We start from the raw sequence: 23,278 nt of genomic DNA, 5'->3' as shown, positions 1-23,278 counted from the left end.
TAACCAAGGAGGAGGCGAACAACTGCCACCAAAGACCCGCAAGGAAACGCTATCAGCACGCAACACCCTCAGCGCCATGTCAGGCCAAGATGGTGGACAAGGAGGACAACCGCAGGCAAATGCACAGCCGGTTCCAGGCGTGCCAGCGGCGGACCACGTACCCTACCGGCTGCCGGACACGCTGGCCGCCCAGATGCCGGGGGCACTTGACGTGACGGACACCAGCAACATGGGTCCGAGATGGACCAAATGGATCATAGACATTGACCTATACATGGGGGCTACAGGACCTATTGCCGACGCAAGACAGGTATGCCTACTCAAACTAGCTGTAGGATCTGCCACCCGAGACATAATTGATGAAATGCCCCAAGATTCAATTGACTCAATTCAAGACCTTAAAGAGGCGCTTGCTGCGTACTTCGCACCACACACTAATGTGGATTACGAAAGACATCTATTCCATAGCACCAAGCAGGCCAAAGGGGAAACCATGGCCGCATATGTGATGCGTTTGCGCACCAAATTGAAACATTGTGACTTTGCAAACTATTCAAATACGCAGGCCTTAAGATCACAAGTCATCTCCGGATGCGAATCCCAGGCTTTCCTCCGGAAGCTGTTGCAAAAATCGCGCACGCTGGAGGAAATCCTAGCACTGGCCAGAGTCGAGAGAGCCATAGACTCCCAGGTAGAGAGCTTTGGAAGCACAAATGCCGGGGAAAGCGTGAACAAACTACAACTAGAGAAAAGATCAGAGGAACTCTTCTGCTATAAGTGTGGGTTTGAATACCCATATGAAGGAACCTGCCCTGCAATAGAACAACGATGCACATCCTGCGGTGAAGAAGGACACTTCAAAGCCATATGCCGGCTATTCCGTGACCGGGGAAGAGACCGACCCAGGGACAGCACGGCTCGCCCGAAAAGCCGACATGGGGGAACATCCAGCAACAATCCCACTCCCAACACGTCAACCACCCCGAACCAGCCCACAGTTGATCAGCGAGAGCGCGACTCGGGAGAAGATCGGCAGAGGAGGAAGGACAGAAGGAGGTTCGTAATGCGTGCAAAACCAGATTGCAGGTCCCGACGCCATGTAAGATACCTGGTGGAACAATCCCCCACAGACTCCGACCCTAGCTCATCCGGAAGCGACCAAAAAAAGAAGGCCTACGTGTATGCTCTGGGCAACCCCACTGCGACAGCACACAGCCCCACATTAATAATCAAGCTAAAGGAAAGGCCGACGGAATTTCTCATTGACACAGGAGCCACGGTCAACGTGGTGAGCGAAAAAGTCTACACTGACCTAATACAAAAACCAAAGCTGATCCCGGCGACGGTGGACATATATGCATACGGAGCCAAAACACCACTCAAGTGTCTGGGACAATTCAGAGGCTTGTGCCGCTACAAAGGGCATGAAATGAAGATACCCATTCATGTCCTGGCCACGGAAACGGACAGTGGGTGTGTCCTCAGCTTCAAAGCGGCTGCTGACATGGGACTGATACACATCTTATACAACATCATGGTCCACAAATACATAGACCCAGTGGACATGATAAACAATTTGTACCCCAAAATCTTCAGAGGCATCGGAAAACTTCGGAACAGACAAATAAAACTCCACGTGGACAATTCGATCCGGCCAGTAGCCCAGCCATACCGTGGGATTCCGGTAAACATCCAAAAGAAGGTTGAAGATGAGCTTCAAAAATTGTTAGAACAAGACATCATCGAGAAGGCCACCGGCCCCACCACGTGGGTGTCCCCGATCGTTCTGGTCCCCAAAAAGGGCTCCGAGGCAATCAGGCTTTGTGTTGACATGCGACGCCCGAATCAGGCCATCAAAAGAGAGAGGCACCCTGCACCACGCATAGCCGACATGATACACCTACTAAACGGAGCCAAAGTTTTCTCGAAGCTTGACTTGCAAAAGGGATACCACCAGCTAGTTCTTCATCCTGAAAGCAGAAACATCACGACCTTCGTCACACACGTTAGTCTCTTTCGGTACAAAAGGTTAAGCTTTGGGGTATCGTCGGCAGCAGAGACATTCCAGGCTGAAGTGCACAACATCATAAAGCACATTCCCAACTGCCTCAATTACTCGGACGACATATTGGTGTTCGGGACCGATGTCAACAAGCACGATGAAACCCTGATGAGAGTATGTAAGGCCCTTCATGATGCCAACCTCACCCTGAACAGAGACAAGTGCGACTTTCGAAAATCCACACTGAAATTCTTCGGCCATGTCTTCTCTGAATCTGGCATGACACCAGACCCGGACAAAGTGGCGGCGCTGAACGACACAGCTGCCCAATCCAATGTGTCGGAACTTCGGTCCTTTCTAGGCCTGGCGAGCTACTGTAACCGATACATACGGGACTTTGCGTCAGTCAGTGAACCATTACGGCGATTAACCCATCAAGATGCAAAATTCGAATGGACTAGTGATTGCCAGAGATCATTCGAAGTGATCAAAGAGCGAGTTGCGAAAGCAGAGAACATGTCGTACTATGACCCCAATAGAAAGACTGAGCTTACTGTGGACGCCAGTCCAGTTGGCCTTGGGGCTATCCTGGCACAGCTTGATCCGAAAGACCCATCGCAGAAACACATCGTAGCGTACGCCAGTCGCAGTCTATCCACCACGGAACAAGCATACTCGCAAGCAGAAAAGGAAGGGCTTGCGGTGATATGGGCGTGCGAGCACTTTCACCTGTTCCTGTACGGCAAACCGTTCCAAGTCGTTACGGACCATCAGGCCCTCTTATTTCTGTACGGCAACCCTCAAGCCAAAATGCCCCCACGCATTGCAAGATGGGGTCTGAGACTGCAAGACTATGCGTTTGAGATCATTCACAGGCCAGGAAAGGGCAAAAACCCGGCTGATTTCCTGTCCAGGAGGCCTCGAGAGCAGAGCGCTCCGGAACCGTCCGTAGCCGACAGATACCTAAGGTACTTAATTCATCAGTCCGCGCCAGAAGGAATAAACATGGAGGCGCTCGCCACAGAAACAGAGAAAGATGCAGCATGGAGCATCATTCGTGAGGGTCTGGAGTCAGGGCTGTGGCGAAGGGCAAAGGAAAGGGGGAGGGCTGCAGGTGGCACGGTGCGAGAGGACGTGGAAAGACTACTGCAGGTAAAGGAGGAACTCGCAATATCGGATGAGCACCTGCTCGTCAAGGACTGCAAGCTCGTCATTCCCCAATCCATGAGAACCAAAGTCATAGAACTAGCCCACGAGACGCACCGAGGGATGGTATCAACGAAACGCCTGCTGCGACAAAAGGTGTGGTTCCCCCACATGGACAGCATGGTTGAAGCTGCACTGAAGGCGTGCCCCACGTGCTGTGTGATCACACCAAACCGCCATCCCGAGCCACTACTCATGTCGGAACTCCCACAGAGGATATGGGAAGCAGTGGCGGCCGACTTCTTTGGGCCCATAGAAGGGGAGAAATATGTCTTGGCCGTCATGGACGAATACTCACGATGCCCCGATGTGAGACTAGTATCGTCAACGGCTGCTCACCATGTCATCCCCGCATTGGATCAAATATTCTCTGCTTATGGAGTGCCGAAGGTAGTGAAGACGGATAATGGAGCTCCATTCTGCGGACATCAATTCGCACAATTTGCTGACTATCTGAGGTTTCATCACAGGAAGGTCACCCCTTTGTGGCCTCAGGCAAATGGAATGATCGAATGATTTATGGCCAACCTAAAGCGAGCCCTACAGATAGCGAGGCTGACCGGCCAACCTTATGAACAAGTCCTGAACCAACTGATGAGAGATTACAGAGGGACTCCCCATAGTACCACGGGGATGACCCCCGCAGAATTGATGTTCGGTCAAAACACTCAAACACGCATCCCCCAGGCCAATGACATCTCTCCGCCACCGATGCTGGATCAAGCGGTACGAGAACAAGATGGAGCTGCGAAAGCTTGCATGAAAGAATACGCTGACACTCGTCGGCGGGCGCAGCCTTCACGCCTTGAGGTAGGTGACGTTGTGGCAGTACGTCAACCTTCAACACACAAGCACACCTCGGCATTTCGCGATGAACCGTTACTAGTCACTCAGAAGAAGGGCTCTATGGTGACGGCTCAAGGGGTCGAGGGATCCATCACAAGGAACTCCTCACATTTCAAAGAACTTCCACTGACTGGAGCTCGGCGCCTGAGTGGTCGAGTTCAAGCCCCCCTCACCTATGAATCGGATGATCCATATCAGGCTGACCAGTGGGACTCGAGTGAGTCAGAACGTGAAGGAGAGGATGCAGTGGAAGAGAGTGGGCCATCACCAGGGCGAAAGCAAGCATGACCACAAAGGGCTCGGAACAGACCCAGGAGGTGGATAGAGGAAATGGACTAGAAGCCCACCAGACCGTCGCCTGTTGCGAGGAACCTGGTAACTGTTTAAAAAGGGGGGAGATGTCACATTGACGTCTCCGTAACGTTGGGGGCGGGCGGCGGGAAGAGATGGGAAGTGACGCCGAGGGGGGCGGGATCGGGGAGTTCGAGGAAGAAGGGAAATAAAGAGGGCGTTCATTACAGAGCTCCGTGTCTGCCTCTTTATTCCTGCGACATTGCAGGCCTGCTGCGCGCCAAGGGTCGCTACAGGGTGTGTGATTGTTCACACTCAACTGTAATAATGCTGGTTCGGTTCAAATTACAATTACAAACGTGGGCCGCGGCTATTACCTGACCTACCTTAGGTTGCGTGGAGAAGCAGATGGTGGCATCGTCGTGGGTTGTGGCAGCTCAAGTTCCTCGCAGCAGGGACTGGGAGCATCAGTCAGTGTCTGCAGGCATGGGGCCAGGCGGCTCTCACAACTGCTACTGGCTTCTGCACAGGTGCGCATGCAGGGAAAGGGCACGTGTGTTTGTGCCTGACTGGGCGGTGGCTCGGCTCCCTGCGCAAGCACAGACTTTTCATCCCCATGAGTCAGCACAGCAGCAGCTCGAGTAGAAGGCCAGGAGGCAGCGATGTTCGTGTCACTCACCATTTTTGATTCAAATTGCGAACGTTGCTGCAACCTCCTGGCCTGCATGCTGCGTCTGTCTACCTGTGCCACCCACCCGCCTTTCCAGCACTGCAGGCAGCAAATAATGTTTGAGGATAGCCCTTGCTTGTAGCCCCGTGATCTTCATCCGGGGCTACAAGCCCCTCTAGCCCCCCCTAGCGATGCCCCTGCCAGTTTCCTTACTTTGAAAAGCAAAGTTGCTTGGTGTTTCAGTCTTTATCTGTTCTTTGGGCAGTAAACGTTTAGATCGGCTGCAAGGTAATATTTCACTTACTGCTCTTTTACATCTATATTTGTGGACCCCCATTTGCTTTTGTTTCAGCCTCCTGACCTGACTTTCTGCCAGTGAAGCACAGCCTTCAGCTGCGCTCCACTGGGCTTTCACTGATCATTCTGGGGGAACTGACTTGACCTTCGGACAGTCAGTATCAAGATCATTGTTTCCCTTAATCTTATGACTTTGTTGCCACTTTTGGCAACTGTAATTCAGTGCGCAAAGTACATTACTGTACCGCGCACTGGGGTCCTTGCACTTTTGGGCCCTACCCATCCCTTACAGATGTTTTGGTATCTTGACAACGTGCCTAGGAGTAGACTAGTGGCAGCAGAAGCTTTTTGTGTATTTCTATGAACTTTTACTGAGCCAAACCGCATTTACTGTGTTTGGCTCATGCCTGCGGCTAGTTTTCGTCATGGCCATGTCACAAGGTCTTTTGTCTTCTCCATGGGCCATTTTGTCCTTTGGCCTTCCCCTTGCTCTTTGTAACCCGGGGAGTCCTTATTTGGGCATGCATTCACCTGCGAAAGCCGGCGCTTTTCAAGGGCTAATGCATGTCACATGTGTAGGTACCCAGGAAGTGGGCTGGGACAGATTAGTCCCAATCCACACTTCTGGTGCCAGGATGTCTGGTGTGCACGAGAACATGAGAGCTGCAGTGGTCCCTGATTGGGCCACTCCTAGCGTGTATGAGTGGGGCAGGTCTCCTCATTGGCCAGCTGGGGTGCGAGCACTCACTGGACTTTGGGATATTAGGAGGGGCTCTGAGTGCAGACCCGCAGATCAACCTGAGGTCCGAATCAACCTCTAGACAGAGCCAAGTATACAGAGAAGCAGATCCAAGGGCTGTCCAGAACAGTGCAGAGAAGGTTTGGCACCCTCAGCCCGCTGTTGTCCCGGTGTAGAGTACTGCATTGCGCTTGATCTCCGAAGACCTGCAAAGGTGCTTCAATCATTTTGAGTGGTGGTACCAGTCACTCTCAATGCCTCCTTTAATGCCCTGCAAACGAGCCTTCTCAGAAGTGCCCCTTGGCACCCGTGCTGGAGCATTGCTACATCGAGTTTCGGGTCAAGCTTTGGGAGAACCCTAGTTCACACTGTAAGGCACCTTCTTGCCAAATTGCATCGTCCCTACTGCTTTGGGCCACGAGAGAGAAGGGTGCATCAGTCTGCAAGACTTGGGTGCTCCTGCGTCACTGTGTAACAGTGGTGGCCGCTGCTGGTGACTTTCCTGCCTTTCTTTCAGTGTCTTGAGACCAGCGGCATCAGTGTTATCCTTGTCCTGCATTCAAGACGAGAGGTACAGCTCCTGATGTAAATCAGACCCGCATCTGCACCCGCAGCATCTGAGCACTGTGAAGGCAACCAAGGAGAGGATGTCATAGTCCAGGTGACCTTCTCCAACCCTGCCACGTTTGAGCCCGGAGTGAGCTGAGGGTGGTGAGTGAAGCTTCTGAGAAGGCTCCACTTACTGGTGGCCCCTAGTTCATCCAATACCTTTTTTACGCACAAAGTATCCCTTGTGGTCCTTGTCTTGACTTGTGTGGCTCTTGCTCCCTACAGTCGTCCAAAGGTTGAGGATAGCCTTGTTCTCCATAGCAGTCCGGCCTCTGACTCTTGGAATCAAATTTTCCACACTCCAGTGTCCTCTTCTAACTTCTTCTTCCCATTGAAATGTGTCCCTTGTGAGCTTTATGCATCGACGAGTGCTTTTACGCACAAAGATAACATTGAGCACAAGGCTCCAGTCTTCGTAGGGCTGGACTTCTTAAGTTAAGGATACCGATTTCTGGAGTTGGCCATTGTGACAAAGTTTGTGTGCCTTCCGTTCTTACAGGTTTTGGCAGGAATCCGCACTTTACCGCATTGACTGAAAAGGTATTGTACATATGTTTTATATAGGGTGTGTTAAGTAGTAGTATTACTGTGTTCATCATTATTCACCTGTGTTTGTTAAAGGCTTAATAAATTGCAAGTAATGGTTCATTGAATTTCTACAGGTGCCTTCTTTTCTTAAGTGCTTGGGGTTCCCTGTTTTCCTCGCTGGCTGTGACACCCCAGACCCAAATGGATGGGTTATCCACAAGGCCAAATCTAGTCCTCCCCAGGACGTTAGGTGTACCATTGGTTTATCCTTTTCCCTTTCCGCCCAGGTCAGTGCACCCACACATGTCGGGTACCGTTTTCCTCGGGACACCTGTGGGAACGTGGGAAGGTAGGACATGTGTTGTTGCTGTCTTCTTTGGATGGTTTCCTGGTGGCAAATGTCTGAAAATTGTGTTTTCCACCTACATTTTGGACTTTGCCGGGCCTTCTCTAATAAGTTCCAGGGCGATTTGCGCAAAGTCAGACCTCAGTGGATTCCCACAGGTGTCTTCTTTTCAGAAATGCATGAGTTTCCCTGTTTTCCTTTGTGGCTGCGACACCCCAGACCCAAATCTGTGGGTTGTCCACAAGACCTAATACAGTAGAAATTTGGTCTTCCCAGGCCCTTTGCACCCAGGTAAGTGCACCTACACATGTGAGGTACAGTTTTTGCCGGGACACCTGTGGGAACGTGAGAAGGTAGGACATGTGTTGTTACCAGCGTGTTTCGGTGGTTTCCTGGTGGCAAATGTCTGAAAATTATGGGTTTTTTCCTTACATTTTGGACTTTGCCTGGCCTTGTGTAATACATTCTAGGGTGATTCACGCTTCTCAGACCTCGTTGGATTGCCAAGGGTGTCTTCTTTTCAGAAATGCATGGGGTTCCCTGTTTTTCTTGATAGCTGCGACACCCCAGGCCCAAATCTGTGGGTTGTCCACAAGACCACATACAGTAAAAATGTGTTCTTCCCAGGCCCTGTGGTGTACCAGAGGTGTAGTCTTTTCCCTTTGCGCCCAGGTAAGTGCACCCACACATGTGAGGTACCGTTTTCGTTGGGACATCTGTGGGAACGTGGGAAAGTAGGACATGTGTTGTTACCTGCGTTTCCGGTGGTTTCCTGGTGGTAAATGTCAGAAAATTGTGTTTTTTTTCCCTACATTTTGGACTTTGCCAGGCCTTGTGGGTAGTACATTCTAGGGCGTTTCGCGCCAGTCTACCTTCCTCCTCTCTCCGCCCCTCCAACTAATCCGGAATAGGGCTGCGCGACTTATCCTTGGCCCAGGGACCGCATCTCTCCAGCCCTAAAATCTCTCCACTGGCTCCCGGTTGCTGCAAGGATCAAATTTAAATCCCTTTGCATCATCCATAAGGCTGTCTGGGGCCGGGGACCACGTTATTTGCAACTCGCTCATACTAAATACTCTACTTCGAGATCCCTCCAAACCTCCGGCTCCAACTCTCTGCTGGTGAAACACTTCTCTAAGCAGAAAGCTGGTGGTCATTCCCTTTCCTCGGCTGGCTCCCTCCTTTGGAACAGTCTCCCTCTCTCCCTCTCCGTCTTCAGCCGGTCTCCTCAAGTTCAACAAACATCTCAAAACTTTCCTTTTCTCTTCTTCCTTTCCCCTCTCCCTCCCATGCTAATGCCCTACAGTCACTGAGATTGCGACCTGGGCCCTTAAGAGTCGAATTGGGTCCTGGCCTTCTTGCCCAATCACCTACAGCACCCCCCCCCCTGCACTTGCCTTTGGGCCCTTTCTGGCCTGTGGTGTCCCTAAGGTCTGCACTTATGGGATTGGCGGCTGACCTCTCTCTTACCTGGTGGTCACTACCTCGCACTTACCAGTTTGCCTCTACAATGGGCAATGTGGCACTTAACCCTGGGGGGGCCCCTCCTGCACTTACCCCCATTCTTCTTCCATTGTCATGTTTTACTCCCTTGTTCCCTTCCCCTTTGCCTTGTGGCGCTTTGAAACACTTTTATAGCTGTATAAGTGCCTTAAAAATGCCCAATAAAATTGAAAAAATAAAAAAATAAGTCAGACCTCTTTAATAATAATAATTTGCCATTTATATAGCGCTATGAACCCTCAGGTATCTGAGCGCTGCTTACTTTGGATTCCCACGGGTGTCTTCTTTTCAGAAATGCATGGGGTTCCCCGTTTTCTGCTTTCCTTCCACCCTCTCGGACCACGTGCTGATTCTGCTGCATATAGATCTGCTGTGGGCACCTCGAAGAGACTGCTGTGGCATCTTAACTTGAGAGCCTTGGGATACCTGGATTTCCTTTAGCATTCAGAGGGCGATACGGATGTGTTTTGGCAGACTAATGTGTCCTCTGAATACCCAGCACTGAAATGTTGGGAAGCATATAAGGCATTCATAAGAGGGGTGTATTTCATGATGGGCCCACAAGCTAAAAGTATGGAGGGAGCGGGAAACACAACTGAAGGCTGACATATTGACTATGGAAAGGCAACATAAATGCATACGTGACCCACAAACACACACAAAGCTTGTTAGAGTCTGAGCGGCCTTGAAGCAGGTGTCCTCCTCCCATGCCCAGAAATCGTTCACTAGCTGCGAGGGAGATAGACCCTTACACCTCAGGGAGCTGCCACTGCGCAGCAGACAGGCAGCACAGATTATCGACTCCGTTAGGGACTGGGATGGGAACCTGCTCGAGGGAGATGAACATATCAATGAATGGGTTGCACAATTCTATGGCACGCTATCCGCAAAACCGGACTCACAATGCATTTGGGAATTCTTAGCGACTGTCAAGCTCCCTAAGCTGGCAATATCCCAAGTAGAGGGGCTTGCTGCTCCGATCACCGCCTCAGAGGTACACCAAGCAATTAAGTCTTTATCAACAGGGAAGACGGCTGGCCCCAACGGACTTCCCATCGATTTTTATAAAGCATTGGCTGACCGCCTAGCGCCTACTCTGGAGTCGGTGTATGCAGGAGCTGGGTTCGACGGCCACCTACCAGGCTCCATGCTGGTGGCCAAAATTGTGGTATGCCATAAGAAAGGGCGTGACCCGGGGGACTGTGGGTCCTACCGACCCATCTCTCTGATCAACGCTGATGTGAAAATGCTAGCAAAGAGCTTGGCCCAATGCATCGAAGGACTAATCCTGCTTCTCATTCATAGGGACCAAACGGGCTTCATCAATGGCAGGCACTCGGTCGATAACGTATGCTGGCTGCTACATTTCATTACAGTGGCGACAGACCTAACACTAGACGCTGAGAAGGCATTCATTAAGGTCCAATGGGACTTTATGTTTCATGTACTAGACAAGTATGGTTTCCCAGCTGAATATATTAAACTAGTAAGGCTTCTCTACACTGACCTGACAGCTTCAGTGGTTACGAATGGTATCACGTCTGCCCCCTTCTCCCTATATTCATGTACACGGCAAGGGTGCCTGTTATCCCCCCTCTTATACACTCTCACCATTGAGCCCCTAGCGGCAAAGTTGCGGGTGGATCCGGCTGGTCGGGAATTCAGCAGAGTCCAGAGGAGCACCGGGTTTACCTACACGCAGATGACCTGTTGGTGTACATAAGCAATTACAAAACCTCCCTCCTGAGACTGCATCAGCTGTTAAAATATTTTGGTCCCATGGCCGCTTAAGTCATAAATTGGACAACATCAGAGATCCTCCCACTAAGACCGGACATCTCTTTGGACCCCGGTGGAGTGGCCCCTTCAAGCTCCAACTTCTTATTATTACATACCTACATGTGAAAATTTGCCCTTTATCCGCCAGTAATGCTGAAAATCAAACAGGACCTTCTCTTGCGGTGCTCACTCCTGCTGTCCCTCTCCGGAAAGAATAAACACCGTCAAAATGAATTCCCTTCCGAAATCTGGCCATGATGCTCCCCTTTGCCCCGTCGGGTCAGATATTTAAGGAATTGGACGCATATATGTCTAAGTTTGTCTGGAATGGAAAGAAAGCGCAGCTCAGGCTTGAAGTCCTCCAGGCTTCTAAAACGGATGGTGAACTTGCATTACCGGCGTGGAGAACATATTAACTGGCCGCACAAGTGTGCTGGGCCAAACGTTGGCTTAATACTGCAGACCTAACAAGCTAGAAAACAATGTAACTATCCCTGCTGGCGCCGTTCTCAGCATCTGAGATTCTGGCTATCACCCTAAACAAACTACCCGGTGAGATTAGAAAACATCCGCTAATAGGGCCTACACTTTCAAAATGGCACAGGCTGTGGGCGGTGCAGGGCTCGTCGATTTGGGTAACTCCAGCCGGGATCATCGTTAGGGCGCTGCTGTCATATGGGCTGGACCATAAGCTGCATCCCAATCAAAATGCAGCATGACAAAACATCAAGGTGATGGACCTGTATGAGGAACACTCCCCGTTTAGCTTCCCTGAGGCTAGATGACTGCTCGGACTGGGGGAGTCAGATTGGTTCTAATATATGACTCTTATTGTTGGTGATTCGCAAACACACCACGCAACAGTCTCGTACGGATACACCGATGCCGGGTGAACTCAAAATGGAATGGAAGGCAACAGCGTTACACACTATACGCCCCCAACAATGTGGAGCGCAATCATATCCTAGCGACCCAGTGATCCGATGATATGGGAACTGTGTTTGACCCAGCCGATCTATATGACCGGTTTCATCCAGTATCCGCAACCGAAATATCCAGTACAAACTGCTCCAATGGATGTATTACACGCCAAGCAAGCTATTGTGGATGGGTCTAACGCACTCTCCAGCCTGCTGGCGACTGTGTGGCGGGGTGGGCACGACGAGGCACATTCTCTGGTCCTGCCCACGGATCGTGGCATACTGGGGAGTAATACATAAACAGATCACATGTATCGACGGGGTGGAGATTGAATTGGCACCATGCTCAATGTTATTTGGGAGGGCACAGGGAGGATTGGCACTGCAACTCTCTGGAGGGCAAATTAATACATATAATGCTATTCGCTGCCTGTAAAACCCTGATTCTTAACTGGAAAACCGCCAGCCTGCGCACCAAACAGATGTGGCAGACATTATTTACCAAATTATGTTCCTTAGAACACAGTACCTTCAAGTGCCTCAAAAGACCCAAGCGAGCGGCATGCTTCTGGGAGCTAGCTGAACCATATATTTAAACTTTCTATACCTAATGTGGCTATGAACCAGAAGAGGATACTTATTTTCCTAGGGATACTTGAGCAAGTGTGGGCGTAGGAATGCTGAATCAGGGTGTCCACTCTGGACAAGGATACCTCTCCCCCAGACCACAGGTTCCCCCACTCACACTTAAACTTACATCGATAACGCAGTATGGGCCATGACTGGATGGCCCGAGCCCTCCCAAACGGGAACGTCTGTCAACTGACAAGGATTCGAGGCGAGATAGATACAAATATACTGGGGAGGTCCCCTTAGGGCGGGTGGCTATAGTCGGGCCGTATGGAAACTACTTAGTACTGGGGAAAGGTCTGAGACTCTTACAGCAAATGTTATATGGTTGTGAGTTATCAATACAATTTGCCCCACGACCAGCGTGATACATAAGGGAAATTTGGGGAGGATTGGGTGGGAAGGTGGAGTTGATGGGGGGTTAGGTATTACGGCCATAGTACTGGTTATGTTCGTTTTTTTCTGTTTGGCTTTCTGTGTGGCTATAACTGCACTGTACATCGACTTCCTGCCGTGTCACGTGCTAACTTTCGGTAACGGGCTGTACCAGTTTGAAAGTTAATAAAAATATTGAACAAAAAAAAAAGTACTTTGATCTGTGAGTGGAAGAATATACAGCACCAAAGTAAGTAATTATACAAGGCCATATTATTTAGACATACAACTGGATGATAGGTCTACAAAATGATTATGTACAACATGTAAAAGATTCAATAAGAGCTCACTATTCAATCAGATGGTTAGTTATAAGAGATTGTTATTCAGCACGTTGATAAGTAAACGTGAGCTACAAATTAATTAACAAATCTTGCCCCATAACAACTTGAAAATTATAATAAATGTTGGTTCTTAATAACACACAATGATTCATAAATACAGAAATGTTTTGTTACTGGGCGTTCATACACCATACATTGGCAATTAGGACTTCAGCAACACTATTAAATAAAACAAATGTAAATAATGTCGGTGTAATTAAGCCTCAAATATTAAGTTGGCTCCATAAAATATAGCAACGCAACAGTAAAAACTTATATTAAGTGACAATTGGTCATTAATTAATCAATAAACACACCATTTGGTAAGCAAGTGTAAAAATAAGTCAGCCCATTTATAATAAGGCAATACATTGCAATACACACATCCAAAGTGTCAGTGAGGTCTGTTGCCGACAATTGTAATTTAAATTTACATTATGTAGTTTTGTGGGCCTTCATAACGATGACGGCTACAGAAAACCGAAAAACAAGACATTAGCTGAGTCAAGTCAAAATATTGTAGAATTATTTACATTTTAGCTTACTGAGACATAAGTAACTATGGTGTGTCCATAAAGTGGGATGTGTTCAACGAACGCAGGGAAAAGGTGACCTTGCACCTGTGTATTTACCAAAACAGAAAGATAGCAATGAGAAGTTTCACTGAGACAATTATGCACACAGAATATATAACTGTGTATTTGTACGACCAAAGGTCATGCAGGATCGTTGAAATGCTCAATTTATTTTAAATGTGGAAAGGCTGCTCAATAAGAATCTGGCAGCTAAAGGCCATGCAGATTCTGAGATAATAAAGTTATATTTTAATGATATGACCATTGTATCAAACTTTAATTGCATTTCCCAATGAAAGATTGCACATTGAATCTCAATTGAACATGCACTAACACATGATTAGCCTGTCTTGATTAGATTATGGGCCTAAAGTCTTTGTTATCTCAGCTCAATATGTCTGTAAGTAGCACGGTTTCAATGCAAATGCGGCTAGACAAGTTACTTTGCAAGACATTTCTAGCACAATCCTCATGGAGTTAAATCCCATGGGTGTATTTAAGATAGAATTGAGATTGTAAGAAAAGACTACCTTATATAGCAATGTTTATTCTGGTAATTACTATAGCATGTGTTGGGGGATTGAGTAACACAACGTCCGCATCCCCCAATATGCAGATGATATGCAGCTCTACCTCAAGATATCCTCCAACAAAGATATTCACAGGCTCAAGGCCTGCCTCGCATTGATTCAGTTATGGCTGTCCAGTGCTTACTTGAAGCTCAACCCCATCAAGACTAATTTCATACTAATGACCAACAATACCCAACACCCTGATATCCAGACCTGGCACTCTGTTGTGAACCTCAAGGGTTTCATAAACCAACTGGCCACCTACGCCAAGTCCCTTGGGTTTGAAGTCGGCAGACACCTCTTCTTTAAACAGCACATAGCAAGGATGACACAAACAGCTTGGTGCCGACTTTCTCTCCTGTGGAAAAGCATGCTTGTCATCCCAAAAAACAACTTCAGATCTGGTCTTCGACGGTGGCAATGTCCTTTTGGAAGGCCTTTCGGCGACTGCCCTAGCATCTCTGGGATGTGTTCTACAATCTGCAGTAGGACTCAAATGACTCTGCAAATTCGACCACATCACCTCCATCCTCATGGAACTGCACTGGCTAACACTGCAAGCCTGTATCATCTTTAAATCCTGCTACAGCTTCAAGGTTGTCCCCCTGAAGTACTGCAGCTACCTCGCAGAGAAACTCAGCATATCCAGAGGCCAATGATCCACTGGAAGTAAGTGTATGTGCAGACTTAAACTCCACCCATGCAGGAAGGAAAAAAACAGAAGACAGGTCTTCTCTGTCTATGCCCCAAGATTCTGGAACCTCCTCCTCGTCAACATCAGACTCGCCCCCTGACTTCAACAGTTCAGGAAGGAGGTCAAGACCCTCCCCTTCAAGGAATGGATCCACCCTAACACCTAGGCCCATGCAGCCTCCCCATTCCCCTACCCAAGACTGGATGACCTGCTCCCCACTGTTCGGTCCCCTAGTTGCGTGGCCTTTGCTGTAAATTGCTTGCCCTCTTCCTTGTTGGATTCCTGCTTCCTTGTTTATCTGCTTCCCTCATTGTGTTCTTCCCCAAATGAATATAAAGCATTCCGTTGCTTTCGCAAAGCTAGGTCTACGCTCAATAAATTCCTTAATAGTAATAATAATAAAATAATTTAAAATAACTTTAGTAAATACAATCAATTAAAATGGGTATACATCAGACAAAGTGCACTCCTAGCCTCTTTGTAAAATAAAAATGTTTAAACAACCAAATAGGGTTTGTTTATTTTTTTAATGAACAGGTGATGCTAGTCGTACAAAAAAACACGCCTCGAAACACTTGTGTATAGGCGTGTTATAAATGCCATATCATATCATATCATATCATAAAACCACAATTATATATTCATGCCAAGGAAGGAATTGTTTCCTTTGCCATGAAACAAAAATTGCTACCGAATTCCCCACCACAATCCGCCAGGCTATTAAGAACCCTATTAAGAACCCTGGGGATGTAAGCTGTTGAGTGTGCCAAAAAGGAAACAAATAGAGTACACTCTTTCAACTCCCAACATTAAAGAATCTAAGGAGTACTCCAGCCAAAAGCAAAACGGTGTGAGAGCATCCACCAACTTTAAAAAAAAAAAAACTAATTTAAATTCAGTTTTGTATAGAAACGTAAACAAACAAAACATATCATATGACTCCCGCTCCTAGGTTTCCTGGGGAAGGAGTCGCTTTTGTGGGGTCCGTGGTGCGTACAGGTGCCCCCTCGGACATCTGTCCGGTACTAGGGCGTAGTCCCTCGGGCGAAGGCCCGGTAATATAACTTTGCGGCTCCTCAGCACAGTGTCCGGTAGGATCTGGTGACCCCTCGGCCTGACAGCCGTTAGGTGTAACAGCCTCGGTACCTGCACTGGTATTAGGATCTGCACTGTCCCTCTTGCTCTTGTGCCTCCTGGGGAAGGAGCCGCCCTTGCGGGGTACGTGGTGCATACAGGTTCCCCCTCAGACCTATGTCCAGTAGTAGGGCGTAGCCCCTCAGGTGTAGACCCGGTAATAGAGCCTTGTGGCCCTTCAGCGCAGTCACCGGTAGGATCTAGGGACCCCTCGGCCTGGCGGCCGGTTGCCGTAGTAGCCTCGGTACCTGCACTGGTAAAAGAACCTGAAAAGACCTTCGCACTCTAGGTACGGATGAAAACAGTGCCCCTACCTTGGGCCTGGATTACGAATTCCTTTGAGTTCTCTGGAGTCAAACTTCCGAAGAGCTCCTTCCACCGGGCTATCTTCAGAGCACATGGTGTAATCGAGTCGCACGCGGTACAGGACTCCCAGCCGTGGTCGGGGCCAAGGCAGCGAATGCAGAGAGTGTAGGGGTCAGACGTATGGAAGAGCCCCTCGCAGGCCGAACACCTTCTGGTGCCCGTTGATGTCGACTTGTGCCGGGGAGGAGCGTGGTCGCCATAGGATAGAGGTATCTGAATAAAGACAAGAAGAAGACAAAAAGAAAACACTTTTCCGGGAAAGAGAGCATGGAATTACAAGGCCAGAGGCCTATCCCAGGAGCACTGTTGAAAGCGGTCCGCTCCCGTCGACGCAGAAAAGAGGACTGAGGAGTGGCGCTGTTGGGCGGAGTCAGGGGAGCCCATGCTCCCAGGGCCGCGCGCCTCTAAATTTAAAGGGGAAGAAGGTTTTTTCTGGTGAAAAAGGTTCTGTCTCCCGTCCCTAGCAAGGGGCGCCCATACAGTATGGAAGAAAGGGGACGGGACATAAGAGTATCAAGAGATATAGCTTATTTTGGGCATTATATAATCATCTTGGTTTGTGTTACCTGTAAGCACAAGTTCTCCAATTTTCTGGAGTGATTATTTTGAAGAACGGTTTATCTCTTTAAATGGATATATCATTTGAATTTTCATGGGAGCATTAAGCAGTTAATGACACCAATAGACACACTCAAGGTGCTAGTACACAGCTGAACTTTTGTGGATTCAGAGCTTTCGTTCATGGCAAATACAACTGTCAGCAAACCAGCGATGACAAACACTTCTCCTAGTCATGGAGCCACAGTTGCATGGAGCGCAAAAAGTATGGTCCAATGCAATCAAGGATTGCAACTGCCACAGGCTTTTGAATCTACTTTCTTTGGAGGCAATGGAAACATGCCAATGGAGTACTCATCTCGGGAGCAGTGTCCAGTTCAACTGCTGTTCGACCCACCGACTCTGGTGCTACACAACGCACATCTGATGCCAACTCGTGTGTCAACATGCCGCCTGTTGACTGTGGAGTCAACTACTTTTGGAAGCCAGAGGGGAAAATGGGACACTATCTCTTCAGTACTTGGTTGTCCAAATCACAGCTCTTCAGAATGAACTTGCGACCGACACCATTGACAAAGATATTGCAATGATTCATGCAACCTTTCCTTGCTTGGTCTTCGATCGGTTTGGGAATTCGACAATCAAGAAGAGCGCTAGATGATTTGGTTTGCTTATGTATTTTTTGCAGGTTTAGCAATGCTTCGGTTACAGCATCGCTTCAACTACATAGAGCTTACAGTATTAGAAGACACGCCATCTTTTTCTTTTACAGGTGAGTGGTAATTGTATATGGGAAAGTAAAAGAGTTTCAATTTAAAGTAACTGGGCCTCATCACAAGGTTGGCGCTAAAAATCTGGCCGTACCGGCATGGCGGTAATAACATGTCCGGCTTGGCACCAACCCGCAAATAGCGGACATCTCTGCATGCCAGTAACGGCCATACCGGCATGCCGGTAACGACCCCCAAACCTCCAGACAGCGGCATCGACCAATACGCACAGAACGTCTCCGCCCTCGGCAACCCCTAAATACCGTTACCGTTATTAACATACTGCAAATAACGGGTGCGTTATTACCGGACCCGGAAGTAACGTCATTGCGCCGGAACGGGAAATGCCATGGCGGCCATTTTTAAAAACACAATCCATTGCCATCCTCCACCTACAGGACCCTCTACACCCCAACTCCCAGGCCACCACGGACAACATGTCGAAGACCACCCGGAGAGGCACGGGCCGCCTGCGCAAACCACGTTTTACGGACGATGAGCTGAACATGTTGGCCGACTCCCTGGTGGCAAATGCTGAAGTGGTATTCTGCAACGACCTCAGGCGTCCAGCCCAGCTCAAGAAAAAGGCCATCTGGGAAGAAGTTGCCCAGAAAGTAATTGCAGTCAGCACCACCGCACGCACAGTGCGTGATTGCAAAAAAACGTTGGGACGACATCAGGCTGAGAGTCTGACACATATTGTCGGCTAATCGGAGCCAGGGGCTGGCAACAGGAGGAGGACCACACTCCCCACTGAAATTGGCCAGATGGGAGGAGACCTGCAGCTCCATCATAGATGTGGAGTCCATCGAAGGAGTTGGTGAAGCAGAGTTTGGCGTGCCAACATCGGCAGATGAAGGTGAGTGTCCCTACTGAAACAGTAAAAATAATCAAAATCATCCTCCCCCAAATGTGGCTGCTACACCAGCCAACAAATGGGCCATCATGCACACCTACACATATCCATGTACACATTCTGGGTCTACCACCATCCCATCCCAATGCATGTTGCGGTCATACACGAATACACACACAAGACACATTTTATGGGCATGTGCCACCCAGGACGACCCTCCCAAAACACCTCAATGTCCAACTGCACCCAACAATGCCGGTAACAACCCCCAAACCTCCAGACAGCGGCATCGACCAATACGCACAGAACGTCTCCGCCCTCGGCAACCCCTAAATACCGTTACCGTTATTAACATAGTGCAAATAACGGGTGCGTTAATACCGGACCCGGAAGTAACGTCATTGCGCCGGAACGGGAAATGCCATGGCGGTCATCTTTAAAAACACAATACATTGCCATCCTCCACCTACAGGACCCTCTACACCCCAACTCCCAGGCCACCACGGACAACATGTCGAAGACCACCCGGAGAGGCACGGGCCACCTGCGCAAACCACGTTTTACGGACGATGAGCTGAACATTTTGGCCGACTCCCTGGTGGCAAATGCTGAAGTGGTATTCTGCAACGACCTCAGGCTTCCAGCCCAGCTCAAGAAAAAGGCCATCTGGGAAGAAGTTGCCCAGAAAGTAAGTGCAGTCAGCACCACCGCACGCACAGTGCGTGATTGCAAAAAAACGTTGGGACGACATCAGGCTGAGAGTCTGACACATATTGTCGGCTAATCGGAGCCAGGGGCTGGCAACAGGAGGAGGACCACACTCCCCACTGAAATTGGCCAGATGGGAGGAGACCTGCAGCTCCATTATAGATGTGGAGTCCATCGAAGGAGTTGGTGAAGCAGAGTTTGGCGTGCCAACATCGGCAGATGAAGGTGAGTGTCCCTACTGAAACAGTAAAAATAATCAAAATCATCCTCCCCCAAATGTGGCTGCTACACCAGCCAACAAATGGACCATCATGCACACCTACACATATCCATGTACACATTCTGGGTCTACCACCATCCCATCCCAATGCATGTTGCGGTCATACACGAATACACACACAAGACACATTTTATGGGCATGTGCCACCCAGGACGACCCTCCCAAAACACATCAATGTCCAACTGCACCCAACAATGCGTACATGTGGACACGACTACGCTATCAAAATCCACTCTTCAACATTGCATGTACACAGTCCCCTACAAAGCCACAAATGCAACTGATCAGATGGGGCCACATGTCCAATGACTAATGCATGCACAATGCAAGCGGAACAATCACTGATGTCCTGCCACTCTCTGTCCCCCACAGGTACGGATGCTGACAGTGACGAAGCGCAAGGGAGTGCACAATGCACAACACCAGCCAAAAGGCCTAGGAGGCAATCTGATGGCACAGGTCCATCAACCTCAAGTGGACCAAGGATGGGCCAAGCAGGAAGCGGGTCAAGAACCAGTGCAAAAACAGCACCACAGACAAGCACACAGGACGAGCTGACACCTGCACCTGTATCCATGGTCACACCATCCACACTGGCTGAGGACACAGCAGGCATGGAGGAAGGCACACATTCTGCTGCTGCCACGACAATTGGGGATGGCTGCATCGGCAGATCATAGTGTTGATGAGGTAGCTGAGCCGGACAATGAGGGCGATGCAGGACTTGTCCACTCAGAGCCTTTAGTGCACACACCAAGCCCGCAGGCCACCCCACAGGAAACACCTCAGCGGGACTCATCCGACCAGGGCAGCCATGGAGAGTGGTCTCCGGCCATGCACAGCCCCATGATTCATGCTGTGCCACCACATCACCCACCGACCACAACCCACACTGCCATACGGGACCTTGAGGGACGTCTCTCCAGGATGGAGGCCCGGCAGGAGGCGATGCAAGGCTATGTGCAGCAGTACCTTGCTGAAGGGGAGACAACACGCTGTATTATCCAGGCCATCAACTCAAGTGCACAGCAAGTGCGTGATGGCTTCAATGCCTTGGGTCAGAACCTCACCAGGATTGCTGAACGCATGGACCAACGGCAAACCCTGCCCCTGGGATCACAACCATCTGGGTCATCTGCATCATCCACGTCAGCGAGCTCGAGGCAGATGAGCCCCGTGCGCATGTCCCTGCGGAGTTCCCGCTGCTCAGAGATCCAACCCCCACCTCCGAAGAAGGCTCAACAGTAGCAGGGCCACCCTGCATAATCTCTTTGAGTATACATCCAGACACATGTCATGCCATAGTTGACTTTGGGTCTTAGGGGATGGGTGGAGGGTGGTGGTGGGTGTAGTGTGTAGTACTGGGGTGTTTGGGGGCATGGGAGTAGGGTGGGGGAGGTGGAGGGGTGGTGGGTGTAGTGTGTAGTACTGCGGTGTTTGGGGGCATGGGAGTAGGGTGGGGAGGTGGAGGGGTAGTGGGGGCGTGGATTGTTGAATCATGTTGTACTTAATTTCTCACGAATACACCAGTTGTGTAACAAACATCACATGAGTGGACATTGCTGATATTTTGTATGTCAATTTATTGCTTCATGGTGATTCGTGCACATGTGCCCACACAACCAGTGCCCACAGTTCACAACACATTTCGCCCTCTGCATCAAAGTACATCAGAATGATTGTTCTATGACCATTTTGCGCACTGCGCGACCCTCACGTGTTTCGCGTCCTGGCCTATGTCCTACTTCTACTCCTTCCTCTCCTTCTACTTCACCAGGTGGTGGCAGCTCCACGTCAGGTGGCAGGGGTATGTTCCGCCGGATGCACATGTTATGCAGCATTGCACATGCCGTGATGATCTTGCCCACCTTCTCAGGCCCGTATATGAGTGCCCCTCCCGACCTGCTGATGCAGCAAAACCGTGCCTTCAAAAGGCCAAACGTCTGCTCAATGACCACACGTGTACGTGTATGTGCACGATTGAAGTCCTCCTCGTGCCTGTTCTGCGGGTTCCTGACAGGGGTGAGTAGCCACGGCTTCAGAGGATATCCAGCATCACCTACATAGGAGCAGAAGGAGGTATGTGTGAGGATGAGGCTCAGATGACAGGTGTGCTCAGCCTGTACATCATTCAAGTTCATATGCACAATCTCGTCATTGGCAGCCACATCCACATGACTGTCAGCCCTGTACAGTGCATGCCAATTCATAGAGGGAGCCTTGTGTGACATACACAACCTAGGGTCCTAGGATTTTAAACCACCAGGCCACCCAATGTATGTCTTGGCTAAGGGCATTATGCATGCAAATGTAAGGGCTGTGTGTCGGCGGATGACTTAAGAAACTTCCACTCCCCCCAATCCATCTGCCCCCATGGCCCAGAGGGCATTCCCCTTGCATACACCCATCTCTTCCTCGCTCTCTCACCATGGCTGGCTACCTTTCCACTCACAACTAAAGTTCTACTTTCTCTGCCTTGTCTTCAAATCCCTCCATGGTCTTGCTCCTCCTTATCTCTCCTCCCTCCTCTCCTTCTACTCCCCCTCCCGCTCCCTTCGCTCCGCTGACCATTTCCTTCTCACTGTTCCTCCTTCCCCTTGCGCTTCCTCCCATTTCCGCTCATTCCAACTCCTTGCACCCCTGCATTGGAACTCGCTCCCTCTTACAATCCGCTCTACCACAACCTTCACCTCATTTCGCACTTCCCTTAAATCCCTCCTCCTCCATTCTCCTCCTTGAAAACTTCGCCTCTGCCCTCTTCACTTCCCCCCACCTCCCCTCGTTTTACCCTCATCTGATTCCTCTCTCCCCTCTCCTACTCCTCTCTTTTCCCCTTCCATTATCCCTCGCCCTGTCCATCTCCTACTCCCCCCCACCTCTTCCCTCTCCCCTTTTCACCCCCCACCTAAGTTAATTGCCCTTTGCACTGTTTTGTTGAATGATTCATGATGTAAATTTTGCTCTCATTGTTAAATGTTGTTGTTATTTTGTATTTTGTTGTTCCACTGTACAGCGCCTTGGTATAAAGCGCTATATAAATAAATCAATCAATCAATCAATCAATCAATATGCATGTACCCCCCCATCCATCTGCCCCCATGGCCCAGAGGGCATTCCCCTTGCATATGCATGTACCCCCCAATCCATCTGCCCCCATGGCCCAGAGGGCATTCCCCTTGGATTTGCATGTATCCCAGGGCATTCCCCTTGGATTTGCATGTATCCCCCCAATCCATCTGCCCCCATGGCCCAGAGGGCATTCCCCTTGCATATGCATGTACCCCCCCAATCCATCTGCCCCCATGGCCCAGAGGGCATTCCCCTTGCATATGCATGTAACCCCCCCAATCCATCTGCCCCCACGGCCCAGAGGGCAGACTCACCCAACAGCCAGCCGCTTCGTACAACGTCTCCTTCCATGTAGCGGGGTAGTGAGGAGTTCCGCAGCACCATGGCATCATGCGTGGATCCTGGGTATCTGGCACAGCAATGTGTTATTATCTGGCTGGCATCACACACCATCTGTACATTGATGGAATGGTATACCTTCCGATTGCGGTACACCGCCTCCACGGCATGTGGGACTACCAATTCTACAAGGGTACAGTCGAGGGCACCAATTATGCCAGTGCAGGATAACT

At 49.7% G+C, this 23,278-nt stretch overlaps 1 protein-coding gene across 2 annotated transcripts in view; it reads right to left on the bottom strand.

The window, feature by feature from the left end:
• LOC138567644 (zinc finger protein 431-like) overlaps nt 1-23,278 on the bottom strand; it is a 608,674-nt gene that overhangs the window by 96,632 nt on the left and 488,764 nt on the right. The window contains exon 6 of one of the 2 annotated variants that reach the window (XM_069646110.1): nt 21,234-21,696. The exons of the other annotated variant lie outside the window; for it this stretch is intronic. Coding sequence (XP_069502211.1) covers nt 21,308-21,696 — 389 coding nt within the window. The 3' untranslated portion in view covers nt 21,234-21,307. Of the gene's footprint in view, nt 1-21,233; nt 21,697-23,278 lie in introns of those variants that run through there. 2 annotated transcript variants of the gene reach the window in all.

Source organism: Ambystoma mexicanum, chromosome 2p (assembly GCF_040938575.1).
Source record: "Ambystoma mexicanum isolate Mex_15411 chromosome 2p, UKY_AmexF1_1, whole genome shotgun sequence".
Taxonomy (NCBI): domain Eukaryota; kingdom Metazoa; phylum Chordata; class Amphibia; order Caudata; family Ambystomatidae; genus Ambystoma; species Ambystoma mexicanum.
This window is presented reverse-complemented; position numbering and strand designations above follow the sequence as displayed.